Here is an 18,788-nt window from a genome sequence, read left to right as displayed (position 1 = left end):
GCTGCGTGGTCCCATGGTCCCATTGCGTATTATTGTTTGTACAGATGAACGTGGTACCTTCAGGCGTTTGGAAATCGCTCCCAAGGATAAACCAGACTTGTGGAGGTCTACAATTGTTTTCTGAGGTCTTGGCTGATTTCTTTTGATTTTCCCATGATGGCAAGCAAAGAGGCACTGAGTTTGAAGGTAGGCCTTGAAATACATTCACAGGTACACCTCCAATTGACTCAAATTATGTCGATTAGCCTGTCAGAAGCTTGTAAAGCCATAACATAATTTTCTGGAATTTTGCAAGCTGTTAAAAGGTGCAGTCAACTTAGTGTATTTAAACTTCTGACCCACTGGAATTGTGATACAGTGAATTATAAGTGAAATAATCTGTCTGTAAACAATTGTTGGAAAAAGTATGTGTGGAGTATTTGTGGAGTAGTTGAAAGGCGAGTTTTATTGACTCCAACCTAAGTGTATGTAAACTTCCCACTTCAACTGTATGTTGAAATCGTCAGAGTTATTTGTATGTGCTCTAGAGAACAATATATACTTAGTTTTACCTGAATTCAATTCATTTCATTTTTACAGACAAGTCAATATTGGTAATGTAAATCGTAAGAAGGACAAAGTATTGACCCCTGCAGGGGGTCAGTAGTTATACCATCAGTAGATACACAGTTCTATCTGTCAAGTACTTTTACACCAGTTACAATTTAGCCTGATCTAGACCAATTGAGGAAAGCCTCTGAATTAGTAGTGAGTGATCAACAGTATGGAAGGTCAATGAAGAGGGCAGCACAATGTTGCCTTTTATCCATACAGTTAACCACATTGTTTATAACTTGGGATACAGCAGAGATAGTGCTATGGCCTGGTCTAAAACTGACTGATGTACATTTATAACATATTTCAAATATAAGAAAATTCTTAGCTGAGAAGGAATCAACGATTCTAACATTTTAGCTAGGCAAGAAAGTTTAGAAATAGGTTCATAATTATTTAGGTCACAAGGGTCACCACCTTTTGTGAAGGGGCCACCTTCAAAACCTTGGGCATAGTAACAGATATACGTGTCAGTTTTTTTTTAAAGTGGATAATGATTCATCAATCTGGGGCAGAGCTGCATCACAGGTAGTAAATTGTTTAAATAAAAAGAAAGATTCACTAGAAGTTGACTGGTTAACAGTCGAGCCGGGAAGGGGAGGAGGGAAGAGCAGACGATTGACTGACCAAGGTCAACTTGACGAGAACATTTTTTTTTTACATCTCCTTTGGTGAGATATGGATTTGTCCATCATTTGTAACTATACTGAACAACAATATATATGCAACGTGTAAAGTGTTGGTCCCATATTTCATAAGCTGAAATAAAAGATCCCAGAAATGTTCCAAAGCTTAATTCTCTCCAATTTTGTACACAAATTTGTTTACATCCTTTTTAGTGAGCATTTCTTCTTTGCCAAGATAATCCATCCACCTGACAGGTGTGGCATATTAAACAACATGATCATTACACAGGTGCACCTTTTGCTGGGGACATTAAAAGGTTACTCTAAAATGTGCAGTTTTGTTACACAACACAATGCCACAGATGTCTCAACTTTTGAGGGATCATGCAATTGGCATGATGACTGCAGGAATGTCCACCAGAGCTGTTGCCAGAGAATTTAATGTTAATTTCTCTACCCTAAGCCGCCTCCCTTGTTTTTGAGAATTTAGCGACATGTCCAACCGGCCTCACAACCGCAGACCATGTGTAATCATGCCAGCCCAGGACCATCTAGCTTCTTCACCCGTGGGCTCGTCTGACAACTGATAAGACTGAGGTGTATTTATGTCTGTAATGAAGCCCTTTTGGGGGGGGGGGGGGGGGAGGAACTCATTCTGATTGGCTGGACCTGGCTCCCCAGTGGGTTGGCCTGGCTCCCAAGTGGGTGTGCCTATGCCCTTCCAGGACTAGCCATGGCTGCGCCCCTCCCCAGTCGTGAAATCCATAGATTAGGGACTCATTTATTTATTTAAATTGACGGATTTCCTTATGAACTGTAACTCAGTAAAATCGTTGATTGTTGCGTGGTGCGTTTTATATTTTTGTTAAGTCTATTTTCTGTAGGTTATTTTTGGTTGCGTTTCTATTTTAATGGTTTAGGAAAAACTTTGCTTGTTTTAGATGAGTGAAACCCTATCTTTCCTCAATAAAGTCCTATTGTTTTGCTTTTTGTAATGTTAGATTTTCTATTTCTGTTGTAAGTCTTGTCTACATTGACCGATACCGTTTTTGCAATGGAAATGTAATTGAATTGACCCTAAAGGCACATTTTAAATTTTAAAATACCATGCAATAAGTGGGTCTGCTGTTCCTGTATTGTGCAAGAAAAAGTTATATGAATTCTTTAGTTTTTGCCAAGGAAGTACTGTCAGTCAATAAACCTTAGTTAAATTTCCAATGCCCCCTTCCTCGTGGAAAGTCTGTCATAGATATATGGAGGTATATAAGTTGATGATCTTATTTCCTCAATCAATACTTTTCTTTACTTTTGCCACCATTGAAAAGGATATGAGAAAATAATCAATCAGACTAGCTTGATTAAGCCTCCTCCAATTATATATTACGAGATCTGGGTTTTTAAGCCTCCAAATATCAGTCAATTCCAAAGTGTCCATAATATTCAGAGTCTCTTCAAATTAGTGGATTCGACTATTTCAGCCACACCCGTTGCTGACAGGTATTTAATCAAGCACACAGCCATGCAATGTCCATAGACAAACATTGGCAGTAGAATGGCCTTACTGAAAAGCTCAGTGCCTTTCAATGTTGCACCGTCATAGGATGCCACCTTTCCAACAAGCCAGTTCGTCAAATTTCTGCCCTGCTGAGCTGCCCCGGTCAACTTAGTGCTGTTATTGGGAAGTGGAACAGTCTAGGAGCAACAACGGCTCAGCCGCGAAGTGGTAGGCCACACAAGCTCACAGAAAGGGAGCGCCATTTGCTGAAGCGCATAGCGTGTAAAAAATTATCTGTCCTCGGTTTCAGCACTCACTACAGAGTTCCAAACTGCCTCTGGAAGGAACGTCAGCACTAGAACAGGAGCAGCAGCACACAATCCTAAGATCACTATGGGTGTATTGGACTCCTAAGCAGTGGAAATGTGTTCTCTGGAGTGATGAATCACTCTTCACCATCTGATAGTCCAACGGACTAATCTGGGTATGGTGGATGCCAGGAGAACGCTACCTGCCCGTATGCACAATGCCAACTGTGAAGTTTGATGGAGGAGGAATAATGGTTTTGGGCTGTTTTTCATGATTCGGGCTAAGCCCCTTAGTTCCGTGCACAACGCAAGGTTCATACAGAAATGGTTTGAGATTGGTGTGTAATAATTTGACTGCCCTGTACAGAGCCCTGACCTCAACCCCATCAAACACCTTTGGGATGAATTGAAACTCGGACTGCGAGCCAGGCCTAATTGCCCCACATCAGTGCCCGACCTTACTAATGCTCTTGTGGCTGAATGGAAGCAATGTTCCAACATCTAGTGGAAAGCCTTCCCAGAAAAGCGGATGCTGTTATAGTAGCAAAGGGGGGGCCAACTCTGTATTAATGCCCATGATTTTGGAATGAGATGTTCGACGAACAGGCGTCCACATACTTTTGGTCATGTAGTGTACTAACCACTATCCTTGCCACTAATTTGAGATACTTATTCATATCTACCAGTACCACCAGAATCAACGCCTTTCCGTTATCCACGAAGCTGTACCTTGATAGATGCCCTGCTAAGTATACTGTAGCTCCAGCTGGCTCTAAGTTGTCCTCCAATTTCCCTCCCACAAAAACCTTCCCCATCCCATGTAGGGTTGTCGTCCTTTTGACTGGCAGACCACCCCTGTACACATGGATCCTAGAGCCTTTAAGAAGTTGGGTCCCATTCCTTGAAAAGAGCACGAAGTGCCACTTACAGGATAAAACCAGATTAGCAGCCATTAGCATTTATAACCCTTTTGCCTCGGTTGTACTACATTTGTTTTTTCATAAATTCCCACAATTGACAAATAATGTGCCTAATAGTAGGCACTTCCACTAAGGATTGTTACCTTTAACAAGGACCGGAAATAGAACATCTCCATTTAGGCGAGCAGATTTAATGTATTTTATATTCTAGCTTGTGATTCCATCCTATATGGTTCCTAACATCATTTCCCCTCTCTTCTCCAGGTTTGACAACCCCGCTGCTGTCAGCCCGACTCCGGCCCGGCAGCTGACCTTCAACTACCTGCTGCCATTAAATGCCTGGCTCCTTCTGAACCCCTCGGAGCTCTGCTGTGATTGGACCATGGGTACCATTCCTCTGGTGGAAAGCCCTCTAGACCTGAGGAACCTGGCCACCCTGGCCTTCTACAGCCTGCTGGGCCTGCTGGCCTTCCACAGCCTCCGCCACTCACACTCTTCAGCCAAGACCGTCCTCATGGTTAGTGGAGTTAGAGTTTGTGGTTTATAAAGACTTGTGATACCGTGCATAAGTGAATCTCGCTGCCTTTTTTTATTGGTGGTTGTGGTTTTGCCAGATCAAAATACATTTATTTTTCTTCTTTTGCTATTACACGTTGCATTGTCCAATGTGCTTTTGGCAGCTGTCATGGAAATTATTATCTGTGTTGTGGAATTTTTCTGCACTAGTATGGTTTGTTTCTGACCTGAAGTTACCAGTTGTAACTAGGGCTGTTACGGCTTACCGTATTACCTCCACACCAGCGGTCATAACAGCATTCAAATTCCACATGACTGTTTAGTCACGTAAATAGGCTTCTCCAAGCTCTGATGCTGCTGATCATTAGTAACCCACCAAACTTTTTAACTGCCTGGTACTCAGCACTCTATTGTCCCTCTAATCACTCTGACGTCAATGCAAATGTACTGAAATCTAATCAAATAGTTCATTATTGCCCATGAGCTCATTTTGTGAAATCATTCTATCGGCTATGCAATTGCGTGAGAAAACAGAGTTTTGATGACATCTATTAAAAAGTGGAGGATCCCATCAGCTTTCTATAGGCTAGGCCTACTATATTTATTTATCTATCAACGTTCCTAATATTAAGCACATTGCTTCGCTTTACAACAGGAGTATAGCCTACATGGCTGACATGAAAATGAACCACATTAAAAGCATCCTCCTTTCGCTGTTTAAATAAATAAAAAAATTCCAACAATACCCCTATACCCCGACAGGTGCATGATCATGGTCCATTCTAAATCTAAACTCATTTCACACATATATTATTTTGTGCACTGTATGTAAATAACATTAAATCTAGAGTAGTCTGGTGGGTGACAATATTAGCCTATCCCTTGAATGATACTCAGCTTGAGCAGTAAGTCAAGGAACAGCGCATGCCTTTTTTGCTACTTTTTCAAATCAAAGTCGCACACCTCATGTAGCCTAGCCCATAGGCCTATATGTTTTAATAAGGTTTGTATCACACCTCATGTAGCCTAGCCCATAGGCCTATATGTTTTAATAAGGTTTGTATCACACCTCATGTAGCCTAGCCCATAGGCCTATATGTTTTAATAAGGTTAGTATCACACCTCATGTAGCCTAGCCCATAGGCCTATATGTTTTAATAAGGTTAGTATCACACCTCATGTAGCCTAGCCCGTAGGCCTATATGTTTTGATTAGGTTTGTATCACAACCAAAGTGGCCAAATAACTTCTTCAAATTAAAGGACATTAATCTGCTTTATAACCGATACCTAACTGGCATAATATACACAGTGCATGAGTTTCAAGTTTGGGGAAGATAATTTCCACCATTAAAAATTAACCTTTGTAATAAAGTATTACATGCATAATCACATTTAGCGTCACTTTCAAGAAGTGTTTTCCCGCTAATTGATTGCATTTTGGAACATTTGCACTTATAGCCTACTGCCCTGTGTGCACTGCTGTACTTGTAATGTGAAGAATCAAATCCAATTTATTTATTAAGCTCTTACATCAGCTGAAGTCACAAAGTGCTGTACAGAAACCCAGCCTAAAACACCAAACAGCAAGCAATGCAGGTGTAGAAGCACGGTGGCTAGGAAGAAACCTAGAGAGGAATCAGGCCATGAGGGGTGGCCAGTGCTCTTCTGGCTGTGCCGGGTGGAGATTATAACAGAACATGGCCAAGATGTTCAAATGTTCATAGGTGACCAGCAGGGCCAAATAATAATAATCACAGTGGTTGACAAGGGTGCAACAGGCCAGCACCTCAGGAGTAAATGTCAGTTGGCTTTTCATAGCCGATCATTCAGAGTATCTCTACCGCTCCTGCTGTCTCTAGAGAGTTGAAAACAGCAGGTCTGGGACAGGTAGCACGTCCGGTGAACAGGTCAGGGTTCCATAGCCGCATGCAGAACAGTTGAAACTGGAGCAGCAGCATGTCCAGGTGGACTGGAGACAGCAAGGAGTCATCAGGCCAGGTAGTTCTGAGGCATGGTCCTAGGGCTCAGGTCCTTCGAGAGAAAGAAAGAGAGAATTGGAGAGAGCATACTTAAATTCACACAGGACACCGGATTAGACAGGAGAAATACTCCAGATATAGCAGACTGACCCTAGCCCCCCGACACATAAACTACTGCAGCATAAATACTGGAGGCTGAGACAGGAGGGGTCGGGAGACACTGTGGCCCTGTCCGACTATACCCCCAGACAACACCAAACAGGCAGGATATAACCCCACCCACTTTGCCAAAGCACAGCCCCTACACCACTAGAGGGATATCTTCAACCACCAACTTACCATCCTGAGACCAGGCCGAGAATAGCCCACAAAGAACTCCGCCACAGCACAACCCGGGCACAACATTTTAAGCTAAAAGTTCTCATCTGTTGCATCAGTCTCATTGCTTTTAAACTTTTTTTTTATGCTAGGGGTTGTATTCATTTGGGATCTATTGCATCCCACAACAGTCCCAGAGTGTTTGGTATATTTATTTATTGTACCGAAGGAATAGGCCAACTTTTTTACTATGGGGGTTAATAGATTGACATAGGACAGTGCTTTTGCTGTTCGTTAAGCCTACTCATCTTGCTGGCTGACTAAAGGTAGGCTAAATGTGGACAGCTCTATCATGTTCAATATGCGCAGTAACGTCCCCAGTGTGTCTGTCTTCATTCACTTGAAGCCTACTTCTTAGCTGAAATGCCTGTGAGAAGGAACCCGATCACATGACGGGCATTGGCTACATCTGAGAGAGCCATGTGAGTGAGTGCTTCAGAGCACAGCAGCCGGGAATGATAATTATTATATTCAGCCGAAGGGCACAACACCCACTTTGGCCGCAAAAGGCATGGATTGTTTTATGGGGCATTACGGCTACACAAGGGGGTGCCGCTGGGAAAATTCAAGACCTGGTGAGAATATTATCAAGTGCTTGTCAGATTGTGAATGAGACTGAAGTGTGTGCAGCTTGCGACTTTTTTCAAATCATCATTAGAATCCCATCATGCAGCCTTAGAATGTATTAAAAATCCAATCATATTGCCCGATGTTTGTATCACAACTAAAGTTGCATAAATACCTCTAAATGAAGCATATAGGAGGACCAGTTTCTTTGTTAACCGCTCAACACAGAATAAAGCATATGTTCATGTTTGAAATAACCGGCTGTGCGCATGTGTGCACTTCCTTTGAAATTGTTGGCAGAATATATCCTTTCTATTTTAGCAAGCTATGTTCAATTATATTCTTCATACTATAAAATAATACGAAATAATGCCACGGAATTCTAAGCAAATGTTGTCTGCTAAATGAACTAGTGCAGCTCACAGCCATATGTCATAGCCAGATCAGGACCTAACATAAGGACAACTCAGAGTATGCTATTCTGTTCTTCTGAAATGGACTACATTTTCTTCATATCATGTTTATGTAGACTTGTCTAAAATAAATAATGGATTTATTGTGATTGTGTAGGCTATATTAAATTTACTTATTAGACTTTTTTAAATGTAGACGGTCCAAAGGTCTGCGTCAGTGGCTTGAAGGCTATGCGTGGAAGCCAGGAGATGCTAAACGTGTTTGTCAATTAACGGTCAATTACCGTAAGACCGGCAGTTATTTGCTTGACAATAACCTAACTGCAGTCACGACAAAGACATCAAAACATCACTGTGGAAATTCCCACATTCGGCCAATAAGTTTGACTTGTAGAGTGAATGATGACCTCTTGGCGTTGAGTTTCACTCACTGTGCCATCTACTTTACACACAGCCTAACCCTTCTGTGTTTATAAAGTCAAGACAATTCATATTCTGTACAACATACCATGGAAGCCTGGGATGTTGTTTTACTCTTTTGTCACAACAGATGGCATCTCTCTGTATTCTCAGCCTGGCTTACACCACTTCTGTTCTCTCCTGAATGAAATTTAGTGGAAAGTTCAGCAGTGTGGATGCCTGCCCTGAATCTGCTCTACTGTATCCTCTGCGTGCCCATAGATAGCGGAAGAGAAAGTGATAGAACAGAGTGTAACAGAGTAACAGACCCATGACTTCTTCCTTACTGTGTTCTCTCCGAATCAACACGGGTCAGTGAACTTGCTCACAATGTTGCTTTTACCCTACCCTCCCTACCCTCCCCACGACAAATCACAATAATGTAGATGAAATAGTTACTCTGATTTCTAAGAGAAAGGAAGCTCATAGCTCAACAGCTAGCTGAAGGATATGATGAGACAACATTTAGATCCTATTTGGTTTGGCTATTATTATGAGTTTTTTGTTCTTTTTTTATCCCCACTGCAGAAATCCCCCATAGCCTACTTATTTTAGACCAATAGGAAACATTGTTTTGGCTATATTGATGGATTGTTTCTGTTCTTCGTGTAGTGTTTTCCAAACCAAACTATTTGAGTCCACCACTGTTGCCGAACTCAGAATGTATGTCCTGATAATAATGGAAATTACATTAAATGTCAGTTTTTGTTACACTTGAGGCTGCATGATAATCTAGAACATCGGAGATATCCTAATATAGAATTAGGCCTAGAACTCTGAATTGTCCCTTATGGGCTGGGTTCCGGGACCCAGATTAATAAGGCTACACTTGCACTCCTGAACACTTTCTCCATTTGAAAGCGCTTAATCTGGTTCTGGGAAACCACCGAGCCCTTTTAAGGTGTGAAATTTGAATGAGCTTTTGTGTTGTCTGCAAGGGATGCTGGTAATCAACTGCCTTCTTCCCAGGCAGTGGCAATTTTAGCATGTAAATCTTGGTGGGTCAAATTCAACCAATATTTTTAGATGCATACCAGCGACGCCACTACACTACACAACGCTAAACAATACATTCAATTCACGAAAGCGGTGAAAAACGGTTCCCACAAACTGTTAGGGCCTACATAAAGCTTGTCCCAACAGCCAAGCTTTCCTTCAGCACCATGGAGTGAAACCTTACCACCACTACACCTGGCTATCAGTGGGGCCTCGTCTGGCAGCGAAACAGTTCATTCCGCCTTATTTACTTGCCTTTTTAAAACCCAAAGCTGATATAGCTGACTTGCTTAAATAAACATGGTTTCTGCTGATTCCTTGGGGATTTGTGTAAGTCGATAAGAACCACATTCTCCTTCTATAATAACAAACATGAGTTTTAACTTTAGAACCATACACAAACTTTATTACATTTATGTTCAGTAAATTCATAATATTTTTATTAATATGTCATTAGCACTTAGCTCTAGTTATAAGCTAGTGCAAGCCAACGATCTCTGACGAAGTAGACCTATTCGTTCGGCACTTACGAAATGGAAAGCAAAAGACATTTAAATAAATCTTAGTTCAGATAAATTCAGAAAGATGTTGAGACCTTAAACTTTAGTCTTTAAGTTGAGAGACAGAGCGAGGGGGTGAGAGTCAGTGGTTAGCCTACCATTTTGAAGTGTTCTATTATGTGGTCTATAAAGGATGGAAAATACAATCACGAGGATCCACAATATACTGACACAGATAGCACATTGCACAAACTAAACAACCCTCGCATTATGAACTGGAATTACATGGGCCTATTCCTGAAAGTTTTGTTTTAACAAAAATATTTGAATGGGAATAGACTGTCACTGGCAAACATGGTTACAGACCCAACATTTATATAGTATCTCCTCCTGGCGGTGAAAAGCACATGAGCTAATGAAATACATAATTGGAATATTGCCTAAAATTATGAATAAGATATATCTACAGTATATAAGCAATATAACAAAGGAGATGTACAAACTATGGCATAAGGGAACGATGAAACGGATAAAAGCCATAATTTAGATTATTCTTTCAACCACACAATTTAATGCATGCTATAATTCTGTCAAGCACATACCTATTCTCCTCCGCTTGTTAGTTATAAAGGTTGATGGTTTGATTTCCCAATTATCCGTGTTAAACAGCATTGTCTACATGTGATACACAATTCTCATGTTTTGAGACCTTTTCAGACAGATGTTTTAAATCCTTAAACCCAGACTTGTAGAAAATGAGTAGCGTGTTGTCCGCATAGTAATGATAGGAGAGACCATGTGAGGATATGGCTGAGCCAAGTGACTTTGTGTATAGAGAAATGAGGAGAGGGCCAAGAACTGAGCCCTGAGGGACACCAGTAGTGCGAGTACGTGGTGCATACACAGATCCTCTCCACATCACCTGGTAAGAGCGGCCTGCAAGTTAGGATGCAATTCTAGAGTGTGCAGAGCCTGAGACCCAGCCCTGAAAGGATGGGGAGGATCTGATGGTTCACAGAGTCGACGGCAGCAGATCGATCTAGGAAGATGAGAACAGAGGGGAGAGAGTCAGCTTTGGGAGTAGATTGTCGACGTCATTCATGATGACTGCTTATCTAGTTTTCTAGCTAAGATTTAGAAAATATGATGTTTACATCAAAGCTACGGGAGATATATAGTGGTATCAGTCCAATCAAAGCTACGGGAGAGAGAACGTGATTTCACGTTGTTTTATCTGTGGCCAATGACCTTGAGCCTTCTTGGATGGACACTTACTGTAAATCTATGGTAGCACCCTAGGGGGGCTTGAACTGCCTTGCTCTCCCGTAGATTCTGCAGTGACTGAGTGTTCCAATGAGTGACAGAACCCTGAGCCAATCATGGCGCAACCAGAGAAGATTAACAACACCTAAGCTCTGTGCTTTCGCTGACTGTCCCTCCACCACAGATAGCACTGAGCTAGGCTTTATTAACTCAAGGATTATTTGTTTTGTTTTTTACATTTGCTAAACTGACATGTGATGACAAATATTGCCAGAATTACATGCAAAACAGGTGGGTCTCAAAACAGGTGCGGCCCTGAATGATGGGTCACCATTGTTCCCAGGGCTGTTGTAGATTCTAGGCTACTACAGACTTCTCAATTTGGAACACTTACTAGAGTTATTTAACTAATGTTCCAGATTGGTGGAATTTCCAAGCTTGTTGTTTTGCAATGAGCAAAGAATTGGTGGAATTACCAAGCTTGTTGTTCACCAATACAAATTCCAAAAGGAAGGAAATATAACATGATGGGGTGAAATGGGTAGAGAAGAAAATGAGCCACATTAACAAAAAACTAAAGATAACAAATGTGGCAGTTGTTATTATTTATAGGTCTACTTCAGGTCTTAAATACCTTTTTATAGGACCTGGCATCTATTTGGACTTTGTAGCCACCTGCTGTGATGACAGCAACATGATGTTATATTTCCACCCCTGGAAGATGAGGAGTGTAGCCCTAAGTCATGCTGCGTTAACCGTTAACATTAAATTAGAGTTTATTACATAATGCATATTTTGTAATGTAGCTGTTTCAAACCCTTTCATCCAGGTTGACTGGCCCTTGGATCTCCCCGAGTATGTGAAAATAGACAACAACAAAAAAACACCTTGCGTTATTTCACGCAGCCCGGTCCTGTGTCTTCTTTTAGCTAGGCGTCTGCAGGTCCACACACCCTCCGCAACTGTCTTCCTGGGCCCTCTGAAGCGCTGCCGAAAGCAATCATGCTGTTTGTTATATATATCATATTATGACTGTAACACATAGGAAGGGGGGATAACTCAGGGTAATTGTCGACTAGGACCATATAAATAAAGAGCTTATTCCAAACAGGCTCTGGGACAGATGTGGATAAATCCCAAATTCCTACAACCAGTAGGCCTAGGCTACATAATTTTTAAAAAACGCTACATGACCAAAAGTATGTGGACACCTGCTCGTCAAACATCTCATTCCAAAATCATTGGTATTAGTATGGAGTTGGTCACCATGTTGCTGCTGTAACAGCCTCCACTCTTTTAGGACGGCTTTCCACTAGATGTTGAAACATTGCTGCGGGGACTTGCTTCCATTCAGCCACAAGCATTAGCGAGGTCTGCGACTGATGTTGGGCAATTAGGCCTGGCTCGCAGTCAGCGTTCCAATTCATCCCAAAGGTGATTGATGGGGTTGAGGTCAGAGCTCTGTGCAGGCAAGTCAAGTTATTCCACAACGACCTCGGAAAAACCATTTCTGTATGGACCTCGCTTTGTGCACCGGGGCATTGTCATGCTGAAAAAGGAACTTCCCCAAACTTGCCACAAAGTTTGAAGCACAGAATCGTCTACAGTGTCACTATATGCTGTAGTGTTAAGATGTTCCGTCACTGGAACTAAGGAGCTTAACCCAAACTATAAAAAACAGCCCCAGACCATTATTCCTCCTCACTAAACTTTACAGTTAGCACTATACATTTGGGCAGGTAGCGTTCTTCTGGCATCCGTCAAACTCAGATTAGGCCATCAGACTGACAGATGGTGTAGTGTGATTCATCACTCCAGAGAACGCGTTTCCACTGCTCCAGAGTCCAATGTCGGTGAGCTTTACTCCACTCCAGCAGATGCTTGGCATTTTGCGTACAGTGATCTTAGGCTGCTCCACCATGAAACTCATTGAAGCTTCTAACCAAGTTATTTTCTGACGTTGCTTCTGGAGGCAGATTGGGACTCTGTAGTGAGTGTTATAACCAAGGACAGACTTTTTTACAGGCTTCAGCATTCAGGCTTCGGCGGCCCCATTCTGTGAGCTTGTGTGGCCTACCACTTTACGGCTGAGCCATTGTTGCTCCTAGATGTATCTACTTACAATAACAGCACTTACAGTTTACCGGGGCAGCTCTAGCAGGGCAGAAATTTGACGAACTGACCTGGAAAGGTGACATCCCATGACGTTGCCACATTGAAAGTCATTTAAGCTCTTCTGTAAAGCCATTCTACTGCCAATGTTTGTCTATGGAGATTCCATGTCTGTGTGCTCGATTTTATATACGTCTGCAACCGGTGTGGCTGAAATAGCCGAATCCACTCATTTGAAGGGTTGTCTTTTGTATATGTGACAGACCGCCTCGATTCGGTCTTAAGTATCACAATTTGGTGTTTTTTATATTGGACAAAAGTAGAGACTAAGAGCTAGAAAATGTTATATCATCCACTGCTTTTGAGAAAATGGCCCTTGAATGTTTTGTAACACATACCGCGTAGCTCTTTGTCTACACCCATTCAGCATCGTTCACACCCTCTTAAGCCTTAGCCCCACCCATCTCTTTAAGGATTCACGTGAGTCCATGTGGTAAACACACGCTTTGTCAAATAAAATCTAAGTTTGTCACATGCACAGGATACAGAAGGTGTAAACAGTACAGTGAAGTGGTTACTTGCATAGCACCAATATCAAAAACAGAAAGTGTCCAGATAAACAAATTGTATACATATTTTAGCATTATTAGATGATGCTTATCAGACACACTTGTCTAAATTGATGGGCCATGTGAAGGAAATGCTATAACCACCCCCAGCCACATCTAGCTAAGTGGATGGGTCACTATTGTCTAGACATGTACACAGAAACATCTTAATTAAATTAGATGGGTCATGTAATAATATGGCCGAAATTAAGTATTTTGTTTAGACATGTAGCTTGCTAGCTAAACAATGAACCGGCATAATCCCAACTCATACTACTACCAATACAAACATTTCATAGCTGTAGTATGAATCTGCAAGTAGCTAAAGCTAACAAACTAGGTTCAATGTTAGCTTGCTAACATTAGGCTATAAGGAGCAATGCAAATGGAATTCTTATTCAAATAATATTAGTACAGAGATCATTCACGTAACGTTAGCTAGAGAGCCAGCAAGCTAACGTTTGGAGCTAACTAACAGTACACTTTAACTTGCAATAAAATGACTTTCTGACAAAATTAGAAAGTTATATCTGAACATGTAGCTAGACTCGTAACCGTATACATGGATGAACGCTTCACGGCAGACTGGAACTATTTAACTCTGTTTTGTTGGAGCTACATCTTGTTTGGCCATCGTTATGTCAAGTCACTCCGGTTCACACTGACCGTGACGTGTGCAGAAACTGGCCCATCACATTTTCCAACTGATCTGTTGATATCAGCTGCTGCTAAATTCAGGGAATCGTTGTTGAGAAAAGTAGCAAAACGTTTGTGGTTCTCGATGGCTGTTATATCTTTCAAAAATGGTGCGGTAGAAAGGATTGTGAACACATACTGAACAGCTCACGTTATAAATGGAAGCATGCTACATGGCAGACCAATCCAAACTCGTCTCCCGTCATGTCCAGCCAATCATGGCTAGCGGGAAGTTTCCTGGCTTTTTCCGTGGCTAAACGAATTATGCTTGTAATTTTAAAAATGTTATTCATATTTATGGATGGAAAACAAGTTTGTTATTAAAGCACATGAAAGTTCACATGTTCCAGAAGGCATTTCTGCCCCCCAAAAATATTTAAAATGCCTCTCCTGTGAAGTAGTGACTTGCGACATAAGCCTAGTTTCTTGAAACGAGTCGCATATATATTGTGTATGTTAAAAAGCAATGAGTGTGAAGCAACATATCAACATGTTACGCTTAACATTTTGATGAACTGTTTTTTTCTTCACATTATAAGCACAGCAATGATGTTCCTTCCATAATGCAATTAGCAGGAAAACACCTTTGTCAAAAGGGCTCCGCAAATGCCAGCGGTTTTAAGTGGACGAAATGTCAGTTTGAGATTTAGAAAGAGAGGAGATCTAATAGGCTACTTTGATGCAAGGTAAAACATGCCTCATATGTATTAGAACGTTCAGGTTTCAAACAATTAAGTATATTTTTCTAAATGCATAGCCTTCAGCTCATTGCAAAGTGGTGTGTGACATGCTGATGAAGTTTGCCTTCTGTTGCCGTTTGAGATTCTGTAGCAGCAGCTCTCGCGCTGTCCGACATATTTTCTGCTCAAAGGCTCTGTATCTGTATGCTATATGTGTGTGATAAGATATAAAAATAATATACTATCTCTTAAACATGCGGCAATTTAATTTCCCCAAATGATGCCAATTAACCCACAGACTGATAAGCATGACTAGTCAAATGTACACTGCTCAAAAAAATAAAGGGAACACTAAAATAACACATCCTAGATCTGAATGAATGAAATATTCTTATTAAATACTTTTTTCTTTACATAGTTGAATGTGCTGACAACAAAATCACACAAAAATTATCAATGGAAATCAAATTTATCAACCCATGGAGGTCTGGATTTGGAGTCACACTCAAAATTAAAGTGGAAAACCACACTACAGGCTGATCCAACTTTGATGTAATGTCCTTAAAACAAGTCAAAATGAGGCTCAGTAGTGTGTGTGGCCTCCACGTGCCTGTATGACCTCCCTACAACGCCTGGGCATGCTCCTGATGAGGTGGCGGATGGTCTCCTGAGGGATATCCTCCCAGACCTGGACTAAAGCATCCGCCAACTCCTGGACAGTCTGTGGTGCAACGTGGCGTTGGTGGATGGAGCGAGACATGATGTCCCAGATGTGCTCAATTGGATTCAGGTCTGGGGAACTGGCGGGCCAGTCCATAGCATCAATGCCTTCCTCCTGCAGGAACTGCTGACACACTCCAGCCACATGAGGTCTAGCATTGTCTTGCATTAGGAGGAACCCAGGGCTAACCGCACCAGCATATGGTCTTACAAGGGGTCTGAGGATCTCATCTCGGTACCTAATGGCAGTCAGGCTACCTCTTGCGAGCACATGGAGGACTGTGCGGCCCCCCAAAGAAATGCCAGCCCACACCATGACTGACCCACCGCCAAACCGGTCATGCTGGAGGATGTTGCAGGCAGCAGAACGTTCTCCACGGCGTCTCCAGACTCTGTCACGTCTGTCACATGTGCTCAGTGTGAACCTGCGTTCATCTGTGAAGAGCACAGGGCGCCAGTGGCGAATTTGCCAATCTTGGTGTTCTCTGGCAAATGCCAAACGTCCTGCACGGTGTTGGGCTTTAAGCACAGGGCGCCAGTGGCGAATTTGCAATTCCATTTTTGTGTGATTTTTGTCAGCACATTCAACTATGTAAAGAAAAAAGTATTTAAAATAATATTTCATTCATTCAGATCTAGGATGTTATTTTAGTGTTCCCTTTATTTTTTTGAGCAGTGTATATACATGTAAACGCGAGGAATTGTGACCAGTAGCAGGATAAATACTAATGTTAATAGCAATCAATAATTAATGAGCAGCAGTTTAATGGAGTAATACTAATCAGTAATCATTTTAGCTGCAGAGTAGGTTGTATCGGTGTGGGTAGAGACCTGTGGATGGGGACAGAGTCAGTTTGGATAGTCTGTGGGAACGGGAGAGCAGTAGTTGTTAGCCATTTAACAGCCTTATGGCCAGGGGATAGAAGCTGTTTAGAATTATTTTTGTCTGAGCCTTGATGCACCGGGTACCGCCTGCCGGACTGGCGCATGGGGAACTTGAAGAATATGTTGTGAATAGGCCAGAGGTTGGCAACTAGATTCAGCCGCGGGATGATTTTTGTTGGAGCTCATGGTCAGTGGGCCGGAACACAATTCTAATAATTTGTACACTGCAAATTGACCAGAACTGTCTAAAAAGAGATTTGTTTTTGAAAATAACAATAATTTCATACCTTTAATTACATTGAATTAAAATGGTTAGTTTTTTTTACAAAAAAAGTTTTGGGGTGGCAAGAAAATCACCAACTGCAATAGGCTTACATCAAAATGATAGAAAAACAACATGTGTATAAAATCATACAGAAGTGCATATATAGTAACAGCATAATAACTGGTTATAAAGTTGTGCAATTGACCTTCATCGGTAAATGAAGGGCGTGATTTTGGCTCAGCCTTATTGGGTTGTGTCTGAAACTGTACCACAATAGAACATTTGTTATTTTACAGTTTTATCCTAATATAGGCATAATCCTCTACAAACTCATAATTCAAAGCTCCATGACAAGTTCTGAGTCCACTGAAGCAATTGCTTCATTGTGAACAGCATTTGGCCGTTTGTACTTCTCCAACATCAAATATTCTTTTTGAATAATCTGACAGGCTAGTTTTTGAGGTGTCAAATGGGGGCCACTTAAAATCATATTGCAAGCAGGTAAACAGCTTACAGACGTTATGTTTGACAACACTCACAGCACACTGCTGGATTTCACAGTCACACAATCTCAGTTTAAACTGCTGAACTTAACACGACAGTCATTGAATTCCATACTTCACACCTACTCTTCTGTTTCCTCGAGGCTTAGACCAGGTCTCAATAGTAAATCCTACCTACTATGCTACTGCTGTGCTTCTGTTAAATCTGGATTAGCATTTCTTCTTTATTTTTTGTAAGGCAATAAAAGTAACATAACATGCGTTGCATTCCCTGCCAAGTTATTTTCTATACCTTCGTTTGCCTCCCTAGTTCACAACCAGTACAAAGCTTTGAAACTGGGTTTCCTCCAAAAATGACTCTGTAATTGCAACAGATAAGAGAGAAGGAATTGAGTCACATGCATGCTGGGAAAGTTCTACCTTGCTTAATCATTCATTTAGAGTGCTCTACTGATATGGTGTGTGAAGTGATAAGTAACTCCTAACATATTTATCCTGGTGTCCTCCCATCAGCCTGAATTGGTCACATAACTATCTTGCCATATTTATCATGTAGATATGCTAACATGTAAGGGAAAGTCTTAAACTGATATGGTGTGTTTACTCTGTGCTGTGTATATACTGAGTTTCCAAACAGCTGAAATCTATGTTAAACCATTGCTCTGTGCCAGTGCACTCATAAGAAGAACATTAAAATACAACAATATGTGTATTTAAGTAGGCTCATTCAAGGTTGTATTCCTCCTCTTCCTTCTCCAGGCCCTGTCTTTGATTGTTCTCCCCTTCATCCCAGCCTCCAACCTCTTCTTCCCTGTGGGCTTTGTGGTGGCAGAGAGGGTGCTCTATGTGCCCAGTATGGGATTCTGTGTCCTCGTGGCACATGGCTTCAGGATTGTTTCCCATAAGAGGTGAGTATTACAGTAGTTAGCCTGCTTCCCAGATCTGTTTGTGTGGTCTTTCCAACAATGACCAAAGGAGTTGGCAAGACGGCACAAACAAATCTGGTACCATTTGGAGATAGTAGTTCCCTTCCAACACTTACTCGCATGGAGTGTAATGGGGTAATAAATGTCTCCCAAGCATAAAATAAGTGCTTTAAAAATGGACCACTCTCAAGGATGGTTTACGGACACAGATAATAAACCTAGTGTTGGACTAAGAACTTTTCATCCAACTGGCCAAGGCATTCGAATCTGTCAATCACCACATTCTTATCGGCAGACTAAACAGCCTTGGTTTCTCAAATGATTGCCTCGCCTGGTTCACCAACTACCCTATGGGGTGCCACAGGGTTCAATTCTTGG

General features: G+C 41.6%; 1 protein-coding gene across 1 annotated transcript in view; it reads left to right on the top strand.

Annotated features, from left to right (window-relative positions):
• LOC139375272 (transmembrane O-mannosyltransferase targeting cadherins 3) overlaps nucleotides 1–18,788 on the top strand; it is a 154,253-nt gene that overhangs the window by 95,482 nt on the left and 39,983 nt on the right. Inside the window, exons 7-8 of the mRNA XM_071116892.1 lie at nucleotides 4,208–4,460; nucleotides 18,244–18,392. Of these exons, the coding sequence (XP_070972993.1) occupies nucleotides 4,208–4,460; nucleotides 18,244–18,392 (402 nt within the window). The remainder of the gene's footprint in view (nucleotides 1–4,207; nucleotides 4,461–18,243; nucleotides 18,393–18,788) is intronic.

The sequence above is a fragment of the Oncorhynchus clarkii genome, chromosome 2 (genome assembly GCF_045791955.1).
Source record: "Oncorhynchus clarkii lewisi isolate Uvic-CL-2024 chromosome 2, UVic_Ocla_1.0, whole genome shotgun sequence".
Lineage (NCBI taxonomy): Eukaryota > Metazoa > Chordata > Actinopteri > Salmoniformes > Salmonidae > Oncorhynchus > Oncorhynchus clarkii.
This window is presented reverse-complemented; position numbering and strand designations above follow the sequence as displayed.